Source organism: Herpailurus yagouaroundi, unplaced genomic scaffold (assembly GCF_014898765.1).
Source record: "Herpailurus yagouaroundi ecotype Mexico unplaced genomic scaffold, PumYag 186, whole genome shotgun sequence".
NCBI lineage: Eukaryota > Metazoa > Chordata > Mammalia > Carnivora > Felidae > Herpailurus > Herpailurus yagouaroundi.
The window spans coordinates 8,838,972-8,861,882 of record NW_024412417.1 but is presented as its reverse complement, the minus strand read 5'-3'; the positions used below and the strand labels follow the sequence as shown (position 1 = coordinate 8,861,882).

General features: G+C 37.4%; 1 protein-coding gene across 8 annotated transcripts in view; it reads right to left on the bottom strand.

Moving 5' to 3' along the window:
• Positions 1-22,911, bottom strand: part of CPQ (carboxypeptidase Q) — a 465,818-nt gene that overhangs the window by 427,194 nt on the left and 15,713 nt on the right. For all 8 annotated transcript variants that reach the window (XM_040494042.1, XM_040494043.1, XM_040494046.1 and 5 more), the window contains exon 2: positions 21,433-21,899. In XM_040494042.1, the coding sequence (XP_040349976.1) occupies positions 21,433-21,865 (433 nt within the window). In that variant the 5' untranslated portion in view covers positions 21,866-21,899. The remainder of the gene's footprint in view (positions 1-21,432; positions 21,900-22,911) is intronic.

Genomic DNA, 22,911 nt, shown 5'->3' with positions numbered 1-22,911 from the left:
GCTTTGTGCAAAGCGCCAAGATGTCCCAATGTGCAGAGGTGCGGAGATATCGAGGAAAGGCTCATGGAGAAGGTGCATTCCGAACTGAATCTCTCAGGTAGGTAGGAGTCAGCCAGTGAGGGAGAAAGGAGGTGGGAGTCCCACTGAAGGCAGGGGAGGAAGCTATCCAGGGAAGTGGTCAGCATAAATGAACAATAGCAAAGACAGAAACAACACAATGGATATGGAGGACTTCTTAGCAAATTCGGTCTTACCAGAGACTAAGGCTCAGTGCAGGAGACGAGGCTGAAAAATTTATTACTCAAAAGCTTAAATGGAAATATATATAAACTATACAGGGATTTAATTTGTAATAGAATATTCCTCCTTTCTCTTTCAACACTACATTTTCTACTTTTTCCTGAGCAAACTATTTTTCCCTACTTCAATTTTTTCATCAGGTTTTCATTGAAGTATAATTAACTTGCAAGAAAATTAATCAGCTTTCTATATACAATTCTATGACAAATAGACATGACTATATTCTTTGGCAAATATAGTCATGTAACCAACCACCACCACAAACAAGCTACAGAATATTTCCATCATTTCAAAAAGTCCCCTCATGCCTCCCTCATGCAGTCAATCCTTTCTCCCATCCCTGGTCCCTGGCCACAAGTGATCTTTCCGTCACTAAACTTTTGCCTTTTGTAGAATTTCATATAAGTGGAATCATATGGTATACAATGTTTTCTATTTTCTTTCACTCAGCACAATTCTTTGGAGATTCAGCCAGGTCATGCTGTCTGTCGGCTCTCCATTCCTTTGTATCGCTAAACAGTATTCCACTGTATGGACGCACTACATTGTGCATATCTGTTCACCAAGTGATAAACATGTGAATTGCTGCTAGTTTTTAGCTATTATAAATAAAACTACAGTGAATATTCATACAAGCCTTTGTGTAAGCATATGTTTTCGTTTCTCTTGGGTAAATATCTAGGAGTAGAATTGCTCAGTTGAATAGTAAGCATATATTCATAGGAAACTGCTTTCTAAATAAATTAAAACTGTGGGCCAATAATTGCTTACTTTCACTAAAGACACTTCTTTTTTGGTCGCACAGCCCAAAGCATGTCTCAACTGCCCTCCCCAACTCATGAATTTCACATTCACAACACAGATTTGTATACCCTTCCCGTTTTCAGAGCGTATTCACCCTTCCAGTTTTCAGAGTTTTCATGATCCGATTTTATCCTCCCTGCAACTCTGAAAGATTGTCATGGTTGATATTCAGCTGGTCAGGGACAACCTGACCAGATGCATATGTTACCTGTTTGACTCGCCAATAGCCAAGCCAGACTGGCTGTCAGATATTTCAACTATTACTTTTGAAGTAGGTAATATCGGCCCCATTTGAAGATGAGAAAACCGAAGCTCAAAAAAATTAAGAATCTTGGCCAACATGAGATCCTGGAAAGCCATAATGACAAAGGACTCCCACCTAGACTTTCTAAATTCCTGTCCTTTCCATGTCTTCTAAGCACCACAAAGAAGTAAACAGGTGGATGTTTGAAGTATAATTAGATTGATAAAGAAAGTACCTTTCTTCCCACAGGACTTGCATGGGGAGTTCATCCTATGATTTTCCCAAATTCAACTCTAGAAAATATTAGCAAAAAATACATTGGATTTCTCTCCCCAAGGAGCAACAGGAATAGAAAATATTATCAGAAATGCCAGAAGCCTCCATCTTTGAGGGGCGAGGGCTACAAGCCAAACTCTGTGATGACAAGGATCAGGGACTTTCCATGCCCTGTGTATCCAGGCTCATTGTGATCCCACAACAAACTCTGTAAGAGCCAGGACAGATACCTGGCGGCTACAGCTCAACTGTCAAGCCTCACTTCACTACTTTATAAATTTTATTTTCCTTTCTTTAGCTCAAAAAAAGATTCAGGTAATTTAAAAGGAGGTTTTTCTCCATTTTCATAAATAATAGCTATATTGCCACAATCTTATCAACCTTCCTGAAAATCACTAACAAACATTTAGTTTGATAAAACTGAATAGAATACAAATGAGGACAAAATTAACATTATCTGGATTCAACAGCAACCCGCAGAATAACCTGTAAAAGTAGAAACAGCACCGAACCCCCACTTTGCTAAAGGGCATGAAAAGTGCATTTTTTAGGGATGTGAATCCCTCACATATGTTCACCCAGACATTGTCTCTGGTCTCAGGCTTAATATATTCAACTGTTTGACAACCTGAAATGGAAAAAGAGCTTTAAAAATCTGAATATAAACATTATTTTTTTTTCAAGATTGATCTGGGTCTGAACACAATCTGTCTTTACAATTTTGTATCTAAAATTGATGCTATGTATCCTAGATCAGTCATTCCAAAATTGTGCATTAAGGAAACTACAGCTGTACTTACCTTCATGAAGCAAAAGTTTCTTGAGACAAAATTGCCAGAAGTTGTTCGATGAATGATCTCCAAGATACGTACAGTTTGGTGAAAAGAGCAAAGAGCATTAACAGTGCAAGTAGAAAAGGAATGGGTACACAATATGCTTCTCTAGCACAGACCATCATGGGAAGGATTCAAGGGCAACTGTTCAGAGTGGTTTTCTCTGGCAAAGAGAATCGGAGCCAGGGATCAGTGGGACAGTAAGTACTTACTTTCCCTTGCATTGCTAGAATATCTTTATTGTGGTCACATATTAACCCTCTCTGCCCCCCTTTCCCTATTTTAATGAAACATGAATATGTTAATTACATTAATAATAGAGATAACATAAACATATTTCAACCTCCTTACATCTCAATATTTTGTCAACTTTGCTTCAGTTCTTATTTTCTTTAAATACCCATATATTACAACTTGCGTGATGCTTTGTCTCCCCCATCTCATTCTCTTCTTCCACCAGAGATAACACTTACTAACTGTGGTGTACAAACTATGCATGTGTTTATACCTTCAATACATAGAAATGTATAAACATAGCATTACTTGTGTGTTCTTTAATTTCATATAAATTGTATCATATGTACCTATGCTTCCTCAACTCACTTTTTAAAATTCAGCATTGTTTGTTAAAGTAATTCAGGCTGATATATATAATATATGTCATTTTAGTTCATCCATTTTAACTGCTTGGTAGTATTCCACTGTTACAAATCTCCTCCAACTTATTATTAAAAAAAATTCTTTAATGTTTATTTATTTTTGAGAGAGAGAGAGAGAGAGAGAGCGAGCATGAATGGGGGAGGGGCAGAGAGAGAGGGGACACAGAATTTCATGCGAATTTCATTTTATTTTCCTACTTGTGCTTTTAGTTTTCAAATTTCTACATTTGAAAATAAATGTTACTTTCATGACCAGGAAAATATTATTTTAAGAGACTGTATGGAATTTATACTTCCTGCTTGCACATAATTAGCGATTTAGTTTTTGTTCAGACCAGGTGTATTACCCATAGCTCCCACAGATAAGTGCTTAACAAATGCTCTTCAAGATGAAAATAATGCATAAATGCAGTCTGAGGGCAAATGTCTTGTTCCATGAACTGAGAGAGAGAAAACCAAGAGCCTTCTCAGAAAACAAAACACTGACTGTTTTGTGGTAATGTCCCCCAGATTAAGTAGCGAAAATGCACTTGAAAGGTAAGGTTTCAGAACAGCACAATACAGCAGTCTGAGTTTCCAAAAAACAGAAACACATTTTGCAAATTAGTTCTGTCACTAAAAGCTGCATTAGCTTTAAAGTCATATGGATCATAGTAAGACTGACAGGGACAGTTTACAAAATGGCAGCATTTTGTAAATGCTGGAGAGTAATATTAGTAGGAAATGAGGTTAACAGTTGCCTGTGAAGTTAAGATAGGCAATTATTTCATTGATCCCATGTGATCAAGAGAGTATGAACTGTTGTTTGGTTTATTTGATTTTTAAAAACCAAAAATCTTACTCAAAAAATCTCATAAATCCCCCTATCAAATACAAGTGTCAATAACAATATTTATAAGTACCATAGAAACTGACCCCAGGTAGTTGAAAGAATTTTTATAACTTTGACGTGCTCGACAGTAGTTAGTAGCAAAGATTAAAACTCAAAACTCTTTACTCCTAGTTCTCTATGCTTCTACTAAGAGGTACAAAATGAGGTTACCATCTAATCCCCTACCCTTCTATCCTCACCCTAGAAATAATTTTTGTCCTAAGAAATGTAGGAATACACAAGACAGCCTAAGCAAGTTTTTTACAGTCTACCTTTTGTACCTTTCCAGGCCCATCACCATCCTCTTCCATCTTCTCACCAAGAATCTGCTCCTCCAGTCACTGGGCAAGTACATCTTATGCTTTCACACCTTCATCCCTTTGCTTGTCTTCTTTCCTGTCCCCTTTCTCCTTTCTTAACACCAATGAATCCTTCATTCTTCAATGTCATGTCCTTCTGAAGGGTTTGTTCAGCCCCCAGAGAGAACTAACCCTGTTCTTCTCATTCCCACCTTACTTACAACAGCCCTTGTTTGATTCACCTGTGTATCACTGCCACCTCCCCTTGTGCTGGGTGTACGATGGATGCCAATACAGTAAACAATTGTCGAGCATCAGTAAAGTGGCCAGTGCTGCCTGAGGAGTTGAGGAGACAGAGATTATAGGCATCCTGTGTCTGAATCAGGCCCACCATCCAGTGATTTGACAGAGAAATAAACAGGAATCATTGTTGTGACAGCATCAACAGAGGATACAATAGTTTGTAGAACTTAACCGCAGAAAATAAGAAATGCTACATGGGTGGGCTCAGTGAACACTCTGCTCCACTATTACCACTTTGTGGCACACAGGGATGTGGTATAAGAGAACATGACTGTTTCTATGGAATCAACATCAAAAGGTCAGTGTATTCAAAACTAACCCTTTAGTCCACTGTCTTCAGTCAAGTTCCCTCCTCAGTCTTTCTCTCTGTGATACCACTATGGTTTTTCTAAGACCAGACTTGAAAGCTTTGTAATCTTTTTTTTTTTAATATTTATTTCTTTGAGAGAGAGAGAGAGAGAGAGAGAGAGAGAGAGCGTGTGTGTGTGTGTGTGTGTGTGTGTGTGTGTGTGAGTGGGGTAGGGCAGAGAGAGACAGAGGAGTGAGAGAGAGAGAGAGAGAGAGAGAGAGAGAGAGAGAGAGAGAATCTCAAGCAAGCTTGTGCTGACAACTTAGAGCCTAATGCAGGGTCCAATCCCCTGAACCATGAGATCATGACCTGAGCCAAAATCAAGAGTCAATCGCCCAACTGAATGAGCCACCCAGGAGCCCTGAAAACTTTGTAATCTTTGATTCTTCCCATTCCTCATCTCTCATATCTGAAATGTATTAATTGATCTTTATTTAATAATATTTGGTTCTCCATTTCTGAAGCCCTTACTCCAAATTATTAGTCCCTCAAACCTGAATTCTCTCTGGTCTTTCTCCTTTCTTGTCCATTTGTCACAGAGCTGAAAGAATGTGTTCTAAAAACTGTTTACCCCAAAATCCCCCTATTTATAAGTGTGCAATGGTTCCCACTGGCTATAAATCCATTCTGGCCCTATCCTAGGCTTCTACCACTATTCAGACATCATCTTCCTCCCAACAAGTCATCTATATGCATCTTTCAGAAATGCCCTACACATTACCTTGTCATGTATATCGTATGAAGTAAATAAGTAATGATCACCTACAAAATGTACTTCTCAAAATCTTCTGGAAAGAATTCCTACAGAATGTGGTCCCATGGAAAATCTGACAATTCTTAAGCCCAATAGCCACTAATGAAGATTAAATATAATTTAACCAAGTTTTGACAAGTTACTTCAAAATCACTAGGTGGATGTCATCTGGTCCCAGTGGTTTAATGATCACCCACTTTTTCAATCAGGCCTTGAGTATCTAACACATTTACCGGTAGTTGATGCAAAATCTCTAAAACTATCTACTTCTAAAGAAGACAAAGTTTCTTAACGTTTTCTTCAGAAAAATGGTTTCAATTTAATGACATAAGGCTCTGAAACTTCCTGGAAATTTCCCATGCAATTTTTTAACACAAAGAAAATCAAGACTGTAAGGAGTACCATAAGGCCTTGTCCTATTGAGCTCCCCTGGAGAAATCAAAGTACCTTCAGTTAATTGATATTATTGATGCATTTACCCAATGGCCATCAAAATGGCACTGATTCTTAGGAAACCACTTTCAATGAAATCCATCACAAAATTTTTGAGTACAAAATATGCACTCACCAGCTTGCTTCAGGGACTGTAATTCTAAGAATACAATTAGGCTGTCAAAGAGGACTTTCATGGACTAAGAAAAAGATAGAAGTTCCAATTAAATCTAGAGCAATAATCTGACATAACTGCAAATACATCAGCTCTGGACTACCCTGGTGATGAGTCTATGAACCAGAAACTAGAAGGCAGAGGACAAAAAGAGACAAAAACCAAGAGTCCAAACCAAAGAAAGAAACAGGAAGAAACGAGAGATGAAAAGAGGAACAGAAAGAAAGGCAGAGATGGTTAGTAGAGAGAAGTACAGATAAAGAGACAGACAAGCAGAGTAAATAACAAAGACACAAAGAAAAAGAGAAAAAGGAGAGACATAGAGAATCCCAGCTATCGAGAAGAAATTTCCTAGTCCTACATGATTAAGTTCAATATTAAGTATAACCTTCTGATTACTGAACACATTTCTTAAATTCACTCACATCAGTTATCAAAGACTTATAGTTATTAACCAGTGATATTTTTTGTTAGGAAAAAGGAATTAGATTTGCTAAAGAGAAGGAAAGATGAAATACGAGCTGGATAAGGGTGTTTATTAAAAAGGATACCTGGGTACTATCAACCTATGTTATTTCATCAGAGCACATCATCCATACTTTTACAATCTCAAAAGAAAATCTTTTCCTGGAAGATTTTTCATAAAATTAAACATTGGGAATATAACTAATGTAATCTAAATGTCCAACTACACTAAAGGCTCCACAAAGCAAATGGAAAGAAACTCCATCCCTGCCTCCAGAGAAGCTTTGAAACTAAGACAACAATAACAAAGATAAATATTGTATGACAACTAAAAACATGTAAGTAAAAAGTCAAGATTTCACATTATATAAGCATAAATCTAAGTGAATGTCATAAGATTACAGGAGAAGAGGGAACCAGATAATGTTTAAAAAGTAAAAGAGAAGCAGCTTTGTTTCCTCTTGGAGAAAATGACAAACTACCCAAATACCTTCCTTAACTTCATGCTTCAAGCAGCAAGTGGATTTTTGCTTTTAATATCAAATGAAGAGTTTTGAGTTAATTATACTCTTTAATTCATAGTATACCATCATCACTGGCCTATTCAAGGCAAATCTCTTTGTTTTATTTGCTTGTTTTTAAAACTTATTTATTGTCTTTTAACCCCACTCCCGCTCCTCATTCCCACCTCCACCCCATGTCTTAAGTAGACAACCATTCTAAGATCTTTTTTGTTTTATGTCTTCTTAGAAAATATGAAACATAATTCTACATGCATGCAAAATTGTATTTATATGTATGCAATTGTATTATGTATTTCTTTCTACTTTTTATTACTTTTATTCAGCTTTATGCATGTAAGATCCATCCATGTTGCTATACATATATTAGTCTGTTGCTTCTAACTTCTGTAAAACATTCCCTGGGAGGCATCCACCACATCTTACATGTCTACTCTCTCAGGGAGGGACCTCCAGATGGACCCTACCCCCCGCAAAAAAGGCTATAATAATTATCTTTGTATATATACCCATAGGTAACTGAATGGCAATTTCTTCGGGAAATATACCACGGAAGTGAAATACTAGGTAATTGAATATAAAAATATATTTAGGTTGGTTAAATACTACCAGTATGTTCTCCAAAATGGTGGCACCATGCTTCATGCTTACCCATCAGTGCATGAGGGTTCCTGTGTCCTCACAGCCTCACCAACACATTTTACATCTTTGCTGTAAAATGATCTCATTTTTTTCAAAATTTGCATTGTTCTCATTACTAATGAGTTGAGATCTCTACATACATGTTAGCTTTTATGGTTCCTCTTCTTTAAATTGTTTATTCAGAACCTTTGTCCAGTTTGCTACTAGGGCTACTGCCTTTTTATTATTGCTTTCCAATAGTTCATAGCCTACATATTAATCCTATAACAATTTTAGACAGTGTTAAGATCTTTTCCCATTTTGTCATCTAACAGCTTTTGTCATGGTATCCTTCATGTTAGAAATTCTTGATTCTGATACAATAAAATTCAGTAATGCTTTTGTTGTATGGTTTATGCTTTTTAAGCTGTGTTTGTATGAGAGTGTACCACATAGGAGATAGATGTGGAAGTCCCATTCTTAAGGAAACAGCCAAAAGGAAAATATTAATACATGAGAAATGTGGGCAGAAATGTCCACGAGGCAAGGTGAAGAAGGAAGCCTCTTAAGAAGGCATGAGTTGGGATAAGGCTCTGCCACATATTGGCTGCATGACCTTGGACAAAGTGCTGAAATTCCCAGAGCGTGTCGCCTGTAAGATGTGAACAATACCTAGCCCAAAGGATACTATAAGTAAAAGAATCATGTGATGACTAGCATATAAATGTCACTCAATAAATGTGAGTTCCTTTGTCCCCCCACCCCCTTCCTCCTCATCCCTACTCCTGCCTTGACGCAGAGAGAGAATTTGTAACCTCTGACACTTTGGAATTGGATCCTTCAGCTGATCCCATAACTGCAAATTCCAAGAATCACCTGTGGTTACAGGCTCTTTAGAACACTTGTTCACACTGTGATGAGATATTAGACAAAGATAAATCCCTGTGTGTGTGGGGGGGGGGGGGGGGAGGGAACACTGAAAATGCTCTTTCCCTGATGAGACCAAAGGAGGAGAAAAGGACAAGTTCAAATAACTAATTCTCTGATGACGGGGCCTTGTGCACAAAGTAGTTAGCACTTCACTAAGAAATGGATCAAAATTATAAGTAGTAGAATGTCTTTCCTTGGTAGATGTGCTAAGAGTATGCAGGAAGGCTATTTTAAGTTCCTCTGAGATGAACACAATAAGAGTTTGGAATATGCTTAAACTGCACCTTTCTAGACGTTCTGATCCATACTGCTTAAATCTTCAGAAAGAATAGACTGTGGCAAACAACCCAATCATGATTTCATTGATGTTTATTTTCCCTTCTTTTTGTTATATGCCTTTACTTTCAATGCACACCAAAACTCAATGCTATTTGGATACGACAGGGACATAAAAGACCTATGGAAATCATGTAGGGCTAAAGGAAGCTTGTTTGAGTAGGAATAAATTTTTAAATATCCCTTTTAAATGTATGATATTTCTCACAATCTAATCATCAGATCAATGGATATTTAATATGCATCTATTACCTACCAGGCACTGAGCCTATCGTTAAAGGAGATACAAAGATAAGATGTGGCTTTTACCCTGGAGGAGGTCACAATTTCTCAGAAGAGAGAACCCTGTGAATAATCAACTTCAATAAATTGTGATCATTGCATAATATAGGCAAAGTGCTAAGAGAATAGAGATGAAAGAACAATTAAGTTTACTAGGTTTGGATTCAAGAAAGACTTTAAAGAAAAGATCCGTTTTAAATGAGTCTTTAAAACGAGTAGGAATTCTCCAAGCAGGGAAGAGTTGAGTTAGGCTGAGTTAGGATTAGGTTTAGGGTTAGGGTGAAGGTTAAGTTAGCCAGAGGCCCAAGAAATAGCTTCCAAGGTAAAGAAGTGTGAACATGTCAAGGCAAGAGCAGTTAGGCCCATGTAGCTTCAGCCTAAGGTGTGTGGCTAGAGAGGAACTAGACATAAACCTAGAAACAGAGCCTGGGGTCACCTTTTTAAAGGTTGTAAGAATTTAACTATACCCTGAACAATGAAAAATTTTAAGGGAATGGCATAATGAGATCCATATTTTACTAAGACAACTGAAGCAGCAGTATTGAAATTGATCAAACTGAGACTGGGGTCAGGAAGATCAATTAGGAGATGATTATAACACTAGTCAGGAGATGTTAGGTCCTGAACTCTGATGCTACAGTGAGATAGACAAAAGGAATCATACATGACATTTAAGACTTGGTGACCAACTGAATGTTGGAGCAATATAAATGCAAAGACTTAATTCATTCGACTAATATTTCTTGAGGCTTTTTTGTGCATGAGATACCATGCTAAGGACTAGGGCAAATTTTCTCAACTTCGACACTACTGGCACTTTGGAATGGATAATTATTTGTTGAGGAGGAAAAAGAACCTGTTCTGTACATTATGGGATGCTTATTAGTATTCCTGGCCTCTACCCACTAAACTCAAGCAGTACTGCCTCTCAGTCACAACTATCAAATTGTGTCCAGACATTGCTAAATTTCCCTTGGGGAGCACAACGGCCTGAAGTTGAGAACCACTGAAACTTGAATCTCTGACTCTAAGAGCCTTACTATCTAGTAGAGAAAGCATGTGTAGGGTACAGAAAGGAGATGAGCAAACACAGAAAAAGTCTCCATAGAGGAGACATTGGAGCTGAATCCTTAAATATGGGCATTCCAGGCAGAGAATAAAAACATGACAGCAAGATACCATCAAGACATGAATACACAGACACTTCTCCAAATAAGACATCCAGATGGCAAACAGACACATGAAAAGATGCTCAACATCACTCATCATCAGGGAAATACAAATCAAAACCACACTGAGATACCACCTCACACTGATCACAGTGGCTGAAAGTGACAACTCAGGAAACAACAGGTGTTGGCGAAGATGTGAAGAAAGGGAAATCCTTTTGTACTGTTGGTGGGGATGTAGCCATTCTGGAAAACAGTGTGGAGGTTCCTCAAAAAATTAAATATAGAATTACCCTACAACCCAGCAATACCACTACTGGGAATTTATCCAAATGATACAGGACTGCTGATTCATGGGGGCACATGTACCCCAATGTTTACAGCAGCACTATCAACAATAGTCAAATTATAGAAAGAGCCCAAATGTCCATCAACTGATGAATGGATAAAGAAAATGTGGTATATATATACAACGGAGTATTACTTGGCAATCAAAAAGAATGAAATCTTGCCATTTGCGACTATGTGGATGGAACTGGAGGGTATTATGCTAAGTGAAATTAGTCAGAGAAAGACAGATATCATATGATTTCACTCATACATGGAATTTGAGAAACTTAACAGAAGACCATAGTGGAAGGGAAGGAAAAATAAGTTACAGAGGGAGGCAAACCATAAGAGACCCTTAAACACAGAGCACAAACTGAGGGTTGATAGGGGTGGGGGGTGGAAGGGGTGGAGGAGGTAGGTGATGGGTATTGAGGAGGGCACTTGTGATGAGCACTGGATGTTATACGTAAGTGATGAATCACAGGAATCTACTCCTGAAGCCAAGACTACACTGTATGTTAGCTAACTTGACAATAAATTTTAAAAAATAAAAATAAATAAATGTGTCTTTATTGTGTATAAAGACTAAAAACCTACAAACTAAATTTCTTCCTACAGCTAGGGTTCTAGAAATAATTTAAGTGTCACCAACTCTATGCACCTGAACAAGATCTGGAAAGCAGAACCGGGTGAAGACTTCTTTCTACTGCTTCTACTATTTCCAAGGCAAGCACAATTGTGGCGCTGTCTGGATTTTCTACAGCAACTTTCCGATAAAAGCCATTGCTCAATCTAAGAAAAGCAATAGCAGTCTTGGTAGTTTGTTTCTACAGAATGGTTCTCAAATTCATTCCTGAAAAGTTCAAGCTAAAGTCTGCATTATGAGATTTCCCAATAATTAGGGGGGAAAAAAACCTTAAAATCCTAAAATATACCCATGTGTACTTTAAATTTAAACCAGGTAGAGTGGTTCCACAACTAAACATTAACTGTCAGTCAATTCTACACATTAAGTCCAGTTTAGTGCTATCTCTACCTCTCTTCCTCCCACTCCTAAATCACTTCTATGAAGAAAAGTCGAGGTACACATAGTTTGACATGACCCAGCAGAAGTACCAATCAGGGCACTCAGCTCAAAATCTAAGGCCAGACAGACTGGATTCTTAAGTTTGTAAGTGCCATTTCTAGATCAAGTTCCCACCATCTGCAAACCATGATGTTAATGTTCCAAAGGCTGTGTAAACTGAGCTAAAGAACTGTATCTTAGAGCACTTTGATAGGACAGAGGGAGCATAAATTAGTCAACTTTGTTGCTTTACAATCTTTTAATGCACTCCAGGGCCAGCTAGCCCTCTTCATATATGAGAAATAAGTAAACTCTTAAGAAAACATGAAAAAGGAGATAATGAATCAATACAAACCATATCAATAACTTAAAAAAATTAATTTGAATCAGGTGACAAAGAATTTAAATATTTACTATGTAAAGAGTTCCTATACATCAATTAGAAAATCACTGAAGTACCAATAGAAAGTGGGCAGGGGATATTCACAGATAATCTGAAGAAGAAAAATACAAGTAACAATAAGTATATTAAAATATTAGTCTCACCAATAAGCAAAGAAATACAAAATAAAATAACAGTGAAATATCATTGTAAGCCCATCACAATGGCAAAGATTAGAAAAAAAAATATCCAATGCATATGAATGCACAGGGATTAGAATATTAAGATACACTGCTGACAAGACAGTAGATGTGCATAATCCTTCTGGAAAACAATTTAACAAATATATCAAGAGCTTAAAATATCAATATTTATATTAAAATTTTGAATAATTAAATAGACTATATTTATACACTGTATTATAAATAATTTATATTATATATAATGTTATATAAATTCTATTATATTAACATTTCACATAATTTAAAATATTTGGACAAAAAAATGGTTTCTAAGAATTTTATTTGCATTTTTTGTATCTATAGGAGCAGTTTCAAAGCTATTTTTTGCCACCCTTTTAAGACTCCCTAGACTATCCCAATCATTCCTCTCTTTCTGATATTCATAAAAAATATAAAACTTTCTCCTTTAAAAATCTATCTGTATTAAAGGATTTGTATAGCTATGTTATCTGAAACAGTAGAAAAAAAGGAAAAAGGAAATAATAGAGATTCCAATAACGGTTTTATTCATGTTAATTATTGTAGATTTGTGTTTTATAACCATTAACATTTATTTCAAAGGATATTTATTAAATGTGGTAAATGTCTATGCTATATGACATAAAAGGCCACAAATATATATAGTTTCATCTCAAATTTATAAAACAAAAATGTATATGCATATGGAAAAATTAGAGAGAAAAATAAAAACACTAGAAATACTTTGAGAGAAAAGATCACAGATGATTTTTATTATTTTTATATTTATGTACATGTTTTCTGTAATGAGCAAGATTGATTTTATAATCAGAAAACAATTACGAAGCAAATTACAATGGGTCAACAACATCAGTAAGTAGAAGGAAGCACTATTTTTTATTATTACAAGTCACTAATAGTCTAAGGAAAGATCTACCTAAAATAATTCACTGTTCCTCAAACACTGAAAGAATAATGAATAAGCGCTGAGTATGGTGCTAGGTGCCGAGGATAGAGAGATGGATAAAATTCAGTCTGGTTTTTCAGGAGCTCCCAACACAATTTGCAACATATAGTATTCTGGGAAAGCCCAGTACCTCTACAGAGATGTCAGTCTCCATAGAGAACTAATAAGTACTAAATAATCTGCTATTTGGGGTTCAGAGACTATATAATGAGACCCACAGAATTATGTGTACTGAGGAGGGGCAACAACATTCTGCCCAAGTTCCGCTTTCTTGCCCGTATATTAGCCTCTCTTGGATTTGGCTGCTGGTTCTCATTCTTTCACTCAGTCCATTTAAATCTGATGTCTGCTATGTTCTCTCAGGATTGATTTGAAATTATACTTTCTCCTGTCTTACTTCTAAATTTCGCTCAGCATCTTGTCTTACTTGGCCTACTTGCATATCTGTCTCCTTCCAACTCTCCACAGATAATTCACAGAGCCTTAGTCTGACACACCAATACATTAACACACACTGTCATACTCAACTCTAAGATTGGACAGTTAAAGAAAATCATCTCTGGTTAGGTAAGAAATCTGTTCCAGAGCATATGCCCGGGAGAACCCCTGCTCTCGTGAACTCTAGCTTCACTCATCCCTTGTGGATTCTCATAAAAATCACAATCTTTTCAATCTGGAAGAAACCTTACAGATTCAAATGTCAGACATCTCTCATTTTACAGATGATAAAATTAAGATCCAAAACGATCAAAAGACTGGACCAAGGTCACACAACTAGTAGGTGGCTGAACCAAGGACATAACATGGGTTTCCTAAGAGATGAGCTCTGTACCACACTACCTGCATACAGAGGTCCCTTTATGCTGACTTCACTCTATCTCCTGTGGGAATTTCTCCTTACCTGGTTCAGACTAACTCTCCAGTGTCCTCAGAGCTGAAAATAGCCCAGTTGCCAGACAACTGTTTATCTACTTTGAGCCCCATGGAATAAGGAGTGGGGTGAAAGTGAGTCTTGGAACACCACAATAGATTCTAGTGAGTAAAACTCACTTCCCCTGGGTTTTGAAAGCCCCAGGAGCAATCAGTAACTTGGCTTAGTTTTCAATACCAGGCAGATAGCCAGGGAAGATCAGGCCCAGCTACAGAATGAGAAATGAGGATAAGAAAGAAACAGGAATGAGAAACATGTCCAAAAAGAAGGTGCAGACACCAATATATTCTGTCACAGTATGGGTATCAGCAACTTTTGAGACAGATCTGCTTCAGTCAGATGACTAAAAAGGGAAACCTTTATAAATGAAGATAACATACAAGTATTTGTATATGAGGCGATATAGTCTAGTAACTAAAAGCACAGACTTTGGAGTTTGACAGTTGGCCTCTCACTAGTTGTGTAACCTTGGGCTAACTACCTCACCTCTGGTTTTCTCATCTGTAAAAAAGAAAAAAATAGCTAGGTCTTTTAACGTAGTTTGGAAAACTTAAAAAGGAAAAAAAGTTATACAGACTATTTATATAGTTAGATAGATAGATAGATAGATAGATAGAAATAGATCTACATGCGTGTTGTGTTTGTGTGCATATATACATACATATATGTACATATATGCATGTGCATATACATATGTATATATATGTAAAGTCTGGTGCCTAATACAGATTAGTGTATAACAGAGGCAACTGAACAAAACACCTGGCTGACACTACAGAACCCAAGTTTAAGGGTTCCCTAATATCTCAGAAATCACCTATTCATGCAGTCTCAGAGAAATCAAAACAGACTATCCCAATGGTACTTCCAGAAAGGTGGAATGAGAAACTTGGCAGATCTGTCCTCTACAAAACTTAAATAAGAAAAATTATTTTTTTTAAAATCACTTAAAGTCTCTCAAAACTGTCTTAAGGGCATAAAGCAAATGGAGAAACATTCATTCAAGAAAAACTACTAAATCTGAGTTAGAATCATGAGAGTCTATAGAGTTTGGGCCATGACCTGCTTCCTTCTCCCACCCCCAGCTCTATTATGTTACAAAAACTCTATTATGAGCACTCCACTCCAAAAGGGCTGAGGCCCTATTCCTCTACCTAGCCCCAACTCACATGTTAGAAATCCTACCTTAAGTTTAGCCACCAAGAATACTTGGACCTTGATCATCACTGTCTGTCTCAGCTTATTCATAGGCTGAGGTCCCACACTGGGAGAGGCAAACTGAGAAGACCAGGAGCTACCACTCTCCCCTTCTAGCACCTGCTAAGGATATCAGTCTGGAAGAAGTAGGCCATTATTACTGTGCCTAACTCCTGTGCTACTTTAGCACAGAGGTTCTCTCAGAAAAGAGGCAAGCAAAGAAAAGGAAGAGCTTTGCAGTTCTTACCCAGGGTAGTGATTGTATTTGAAGCAGAACATAGAGAATTCCATGCCTAAGGGTGTTGTTCAAAACAATGGAGAGTTTGGTAGAAAACAATTAAAGGAGTGCTGGAAGCTTTATGATACTGCTGGTACCAAGCAAAATGGCAGAGCAATCAGAAGTTTAACAGAACCAGGAAAAGAAACAACCAAGAAAAGCCCTCCTGGGAACACACAGTAAACCCTGGTGACTGGAAAAGCTATGCACATGTTCCTACTCAGGAACATGAAAACAGGACATGGGTCAGATTGAAAACATTCCCCAAGCTGCACACAGATCCATCAACAAAGGGCAGAAGCTTCACTGGCACAAGAGGCTTAAGCACACCCTCGGACCAAACACATGCTGGAAAACAAGCTATTCTGATACAGTGGAAAATATTATTAAGCAAGACTTAATAAAATTACATGCATCCTAGCAGGCTGGAAGAGTATGTGCATGCCCAAGGCTGCCCTCTCAAGACTGATGGTAGAGGGAACTTCCAAGCTACTAGGCTGTGGCTGAACTTAGGGCAAAAACATAAACTCCTTAAGTTTTAACAACAGCCCCCAAGCCATGTGTACACCCAACAATAAAGGGTAAAAATATAACTAACTAATGAGATCTACACACAACATTTCACTAGTAAGTAGTTTATGTGGATCAAGGGCTGACTCCTAATGAGCCAGACTAAAAGTGAAAAAGGGGAAAATAAAAGCATTCTTCACAAGGGCATCAGAATTTGTACACTGTGGGAGAAATAGACTTCACATAGTACAATCAAATCATTAAACAAATAAATGGCAAAGAAAACAAGAAAAATAACATCAACCTCCAGTGGGCAGGAGAGGAGAAAGGAGAAGAATCAGTATTGAGAGTTACTAGAATACATTACTTCAAATGTTCAGTTTTTAACAACAGCAGCAACAAAATGATGAGACATTAAAAGAAATAGGAAAGTGTGGCCAATACACTGGATAAAAAGCAGGCAATCGATACTGCTTTTGAGGGGGCCCAGTTGTAGGACATACCAGAAAAAGACGTCAAAGCAGCTGAGTTTATAAATATGTTCAAGGACCTCAAGGAAACCATACTTAAAAGAATTAAAGGAAGTTATGATGACAATGTCTCAGCAAATAAGAATATCAATAAAGAGATAAAAATCACAGGAAAAAATTCTAGAGTTGAAGATTATGATAACTGAAAAGAAAATTTCAGTAAAGGGGCTCAACAATATATTTAAACTAGCAGAAGAAAGAATAAGTGAACTTGATGATAGATTGTTATAGGTTATACAACCTAAAAAGAGAGGGGAAAAAAGGGGAAGAAAAATGAGCAGAACCTCAGGAAATGTGGGACACCATTAAGTGTCCCACCACTTACTGACAGTGGAAGGACCAGAAGACCAAAAAAGGGGTAGAAAAATATTCATAGAAATAATAGCTGAAAACTTCTCAAATTGAAGAAAATCACTGACACATTCATGAAGCTCAACAACTTCCAAGCAGGATAAAAGCAAAGAGATCCATACCTAGATACATCAGAATCAAAATGATGAAAACCACAAATGAAAACAAAATCAGTAAGAGCAAAATGGTTAATTACATATAAGGGAATCCCAATAACATTAACAACTGACTTCTCATCAGAAACAGCAGAGACCAAAGGACAATGGATGACAAATTCAAAGTACTGAAAGTAAAAAACTGTTAACCAAGAATTGTATATCCAGAAGAACTATGTTTCAAAAATTAAGATTCAATAAACAAATAAGAATAGATGAAGGGTTAGAGAATTTTCTGCTAGCAGACCTGCTTTGGGGGAAAAAATTAAAAAACTAAAGGGAGTTATTCAGGCTGAAAACAGGTGACACCAAATAACAATTTAGATCCTTATCCTCACAAAATTAAAAATATTTATGCTAATACTTAGGGAAATACTATAAATAACTGCATGCCAACAAATTACATCATTTAGATAAAATAAACAAATTCCTAGAAACACACAAACTACTAAAACTGACTCAAGAATAGAAAATATGAATAGATCTATAACAAGGAATGATATTAAGTTAATAATTAACAATATTCCCACAAAGAAAATCCCAGGACCAGATGGCTTGTGAATTCTACCAAAAAACTTAAAGAATTAACGTCAATCTTTCACAAACTCTTCCAAAAACAAAAGACCAGGTGGTATTTTCTAATTAATTATTTGAGTCTAGAATTACCCTGATACCAAACCAGGTTAAGATATCACAAAAAATAATAATAACAATAAAACTGCAGACCAATATCCCTTGTGAGTATAGATGTAAAACTACCAGACATAATACTAGCAAACTGAATTCAGTAACATATGAAAAAGATTATATGCCATAACCAAGTGGGATTTATCCCAGGAACGGAAAGCTGGTTTAATATCTGAATATCAATTAATGTAATACACACAATAAGGAAAGAATAGAAAGAATAGTCTTTTCAATAGATGATGCTGAGACAACTGAATGACCACATGCAAAAGAATGAAGTTGTACTCCTACCTGACACCATAGATAAAAATTATCTATCACAGACCTAAATGTAATAGCTGAAACTGTATAACTCTTAGAAGAAAATTTAGGAGTAAATCTTTGTGATCTTGGTTGGGGCAAAGCTTTCTTAGATATAACACCAAAAGCACAAGCAACAACAAAAAATTTGGATAGGTTGTGCTAAATCAAAATTAAATACTTTTCTGCAGTAATATTACCATCAAAAAAGTGAAAAGCAGGGCACCTGGGTGGCTCAGTTGGTTGAGCGTCCAACTTCAGCTCAGGTCATGATCTCACAGCTCATGGGTTCAAGCCCCACATCGGGCTCTGTGCTGACAGCTTGGAGCCTGGAGTCTGCTTCTGATTCTGTCTCCCTCTCTCTCTGCCCCTAACCCACTTGTATTCTGCCTCTGTCTATCTCAAAAATAAACATTAAAAAAAAAAAAGCAAAAAGAGAATCTATAAAATGGGAGAGGATGTTAGTAAATCAAACATCTGATAAGGGACTTGTATCCAGAATATATGAAGACCTTTTACAACTCAATAATAAAAATTCAAATAGCATAATTAAAAATTGGGCAAAGGATTTGAATACACATTTCTCCAAAGATACACAACTAGCCAATAAGAACATGGAAAGATGCTCAACATCATTAATCATTAGGGAAATGGAAATCATAACCCCAATGAGATATCTCTTTATGCCCACCAGGATAGTGATAACCAAAAAGACAGATAATAACAAGTGTTGAGAAGTATGTGTGAAAATTAGAATACATTAATGGAAATGCAAAATGGTACAGTCACTTGGGAAAAGAGTATGGCAGTTCCTCAAAACGTTAAGCACAGAGTTACTATATGACCCAGCAATTCCACTCTTTGGCATATATCCAAGAGAAATGAAACATATGTCCATACAAAAACTTATACACGAAGGTTTTTAGCAGAATTATTCATAATTGCCAAAAGATAAGAAAAACAAATATCCACCAACTGATGAATGAATAGATAAAATGTGGTATATTCAAAAATGGAATATTATTCAACAACAAAAAATGGATTAAGTACTGATTCATGCTAAATGTATGAACTTGGAACACATGCTACATGAAAAAAAACAGCACAAAAGACTACATGGTGAATTATTATGTTCATGTGAAATTTCAGAATAGGCAAATCCATAAAGATAGAAAATTAGTGATTGCCTTGGGCTTAGGAGGGAGGTAAGGGAGGAAGGCAAAGAAACTGCTAATGAGTATGGAGTTCCTTTTCAGGGTGATGAAAATGTTCTACAATTAGACCACGCAGTAGTTGCACAATTCTGTGAATATACTAAAAACCACTGAATTGTAGATTTTATTTTTTTTTTCAACGTTTTATTTATTTTTGGGACAGAGAGAGACAGAGCATGAACGGGGGAGGGGCAGAGAGAGAGAGGGAGACACAGAGTCGGAAACAGGCTCCAGGCTCTGAGCCATCAGCCCAGAGCCCGATGCGGGGCTCGAACTCCCGGACTGTGAGATCGTGACCTGGCTGAAGTCGGACGCTTAACCGACTGCGCCACCCAGGCGCCCCTGAATTGTAGATTTTAAATGGGTGAATATTATGTATGTGAATTATACCTCAGAAAAGATGTTTGTTTGTTTGTTTGTTTGTTTGTTTGTTTGTTTGTTTGTTTTTTAACCTGACCATCTACTTCTATACTGGATCTTTCTTTTGGCATTAGAGAAAGTCAAAACTTTCTATAAACTTTTTAGAGAATGTTAACTAGTTTCTATAAAATAGTTCCTCTGTCATAGTTAAATAGTCCAAGAATACATGAATAGTCCATGAGCAGTCCACAGGAAAACAGTCCACGATTGGTCCAAGACTGACTGACAGCTCACTGGTGACTGGTTATATATCCCTGATCTAGTCACTTATACTGTCTGTTGGAGCTGAGCAAGGGTGCTGATAAGTAAAGGCAGAACTTCCCCTGGATAATTCCTTCCATTAGAGTCCTCAGGTTCTGTAAAAATAATTAACTCCAATCAATTCCATATGTAAAAATCTGTTCCCTATCTCATTAATTCTTCTTTTTTATTTTTTAATTTTTAAACTTTTTTTTAAACGTTTTATCTTTGAGAAACAGAACATGAGCAGGGGAGGGGCAGAGAGAGACACACACACAGAATCTGAACCAGGGTACAGGCTCTGAGCTGGCAGGACAGAGCCCGACACAGGGCCCCAACCCACGAACTATGAGATCATGACCTGAGCCAAAGTCAGATGCTCAACAGACTGAGCCACCCAGGCACACCACTTTTTTAATTTTTAAAAACATTTTTAAGTTTATTTATCTTAAGAGAGAGAGAACGTAATTGGGGAAGGGGCACAGAGAGAGGGTGAGAGAGAGAATCCCAAGGAGGTTCCACATCACCAGGGCAGAGCCCAATGTGGGGCTTGAACTCACACACTGTGAGATCATGACCTGAGCTGAAGTCAGAAGCTTAACTGCTTGAGCCACCCAGAAGCCTCCCTAATTTGTTAATTCTAAAAATTTCTGCACATTGAGGTTGCTTGGAGGAAATTATAGTTTTTCTATCCTATGCACACTTATCTCCATGCTCTGGAGAATGAAACTAATATTGTATTAGCTATAAGTTGTTAAGCGATAGGGCTGATAGATATTGTGGACCAATAGTTGTAGATCTTCATTTAAAAGGCAACCCTACACAGTCAGCTTTCTTTCAGAAAGAAATAGAAGAAAGGGAAGAAAGGAAGAAGGAAGAAAAACAAATATAAGAGCAGAGAATTCATTAAGCCAGTGGAATGAGAAATGATTTTTATCTTCCTTCTTATCATCTAAATTGTAATACGAATCATGCATACTATAATCAACTAAATCACATGACGTTAGTTTTATAAGGTACCCAGCAGATTGACTTGAAAAGACAAAGAATACCTTCTGGGGGAGTCCCAATGCTGCTTCCAAGACCCAAAATAGCCATCTTGTGAATCCTTGGCTCCAGCATCACAGCAGATTCTTCCCCCCTCTCCCAGTGGGGTATTTTGACCGGCTCCAAGTGGACATTCTCCAGCCCATCTTCCTGCAGGTTCTGGTGCATGATTTGGATGGCTTTTTCTAAGCTCTTGGAGCCACTTGGTCTGGGTCCAACAGTATCCACCAGAAGTGCCAGTCGCTCATAGGATCTGTTCTGGGCTTTACCATAAACAGCAAGGTTGATGATTGCTTTAGCAACATCTCCATAGCTGGCTATTTCTTCTTTAATTTCTTGAAAAGACCTCTGAGAGATGTCATTCTTACATATCGTTTTCCCAGAGCTCAGGGATAAAAGGTGAACAACACCAACAAATGTGAGAAGAAGGAACTTCATTGATTTTTCCAGTTGGTTTTCTTCCTAAAATAATCTATTAAGTAAAAAAAAAAAACAAACAACAAACAAAAAAAAAACATGTTTTAGGGGGAAAGAATCTCACAGCTATCTGCCCATAACCCAGAAATTGCTTTTCTTTTCTTTATAATAGATTTTTTTAAGTTTTATTTATTTATTTTGAGAGAGAGAGGGGGAGAGAGAGAGGGAGAGAGCATGAGCTGGGAAGGGGCAGAGAGAGAAGGAGAGAGAGAATCCCAAGCAGGCTCTGCACTGTCAGCACAGAGCCCAAAGTGGGGCTCGAACTCACTAACCGAACCATAAGATTATGACTTAAACCAAAATCAAGAGTGGGAAGCTTAACCAGGTGTCCCCCAGGGACTACTTTTCAAACAGGAGTCCCCTTCTCTTCTCAACCACTGCCCAACTTCCATCATCAAATGCAGGCACCATAAGTCGCAGGAATGAAAAAGTACAGAGACAATGATTGGCTTAATATGCAGTATTTATTAAAACAACAGAATCACATGTTACCTAGTAATCCAGTTTAAAATATGCTAAAAGGTTGGGGTGCCTGGGTGGCTCAGTTGATTCAGCGTCTAACTCTTGATTTTGTCTCAGGTCATGATCTCAGGGTTCGTGAGTTCAATCTCCACAAGGGGCTCTGGGCTCTGGGCTCTGTGCTGACACGGTGAAATCTGCTTGGGATCCTCACTCTCCTCTCTCTGTGCTCCTCCCCTCCCCGCACCCCTCCCCAGCCTGCTCATGTGATCTCTCAAAATAAATAAATAAACATTTTTAAAAATATGCTAAGAGGTTAAAATAGAACAACTAGGAAAGAGAGGAAGAAACAGTGTTACCAGTGTGTAGCAGTCATAGGGCTCAGAAACTACTGTCTGCTGCTCCTCCCTCTTAATAGACTATGATCCAAATGGGTTTTAGAGTTCCCTGTACCTGATATGCTCTCTCCTATCTGCCTATTGAACTCGTCCATCAAGGCCGCTGCAGATATTATCTTTTCCTGGTGCTTTCTCTAACCCCACCTGCTC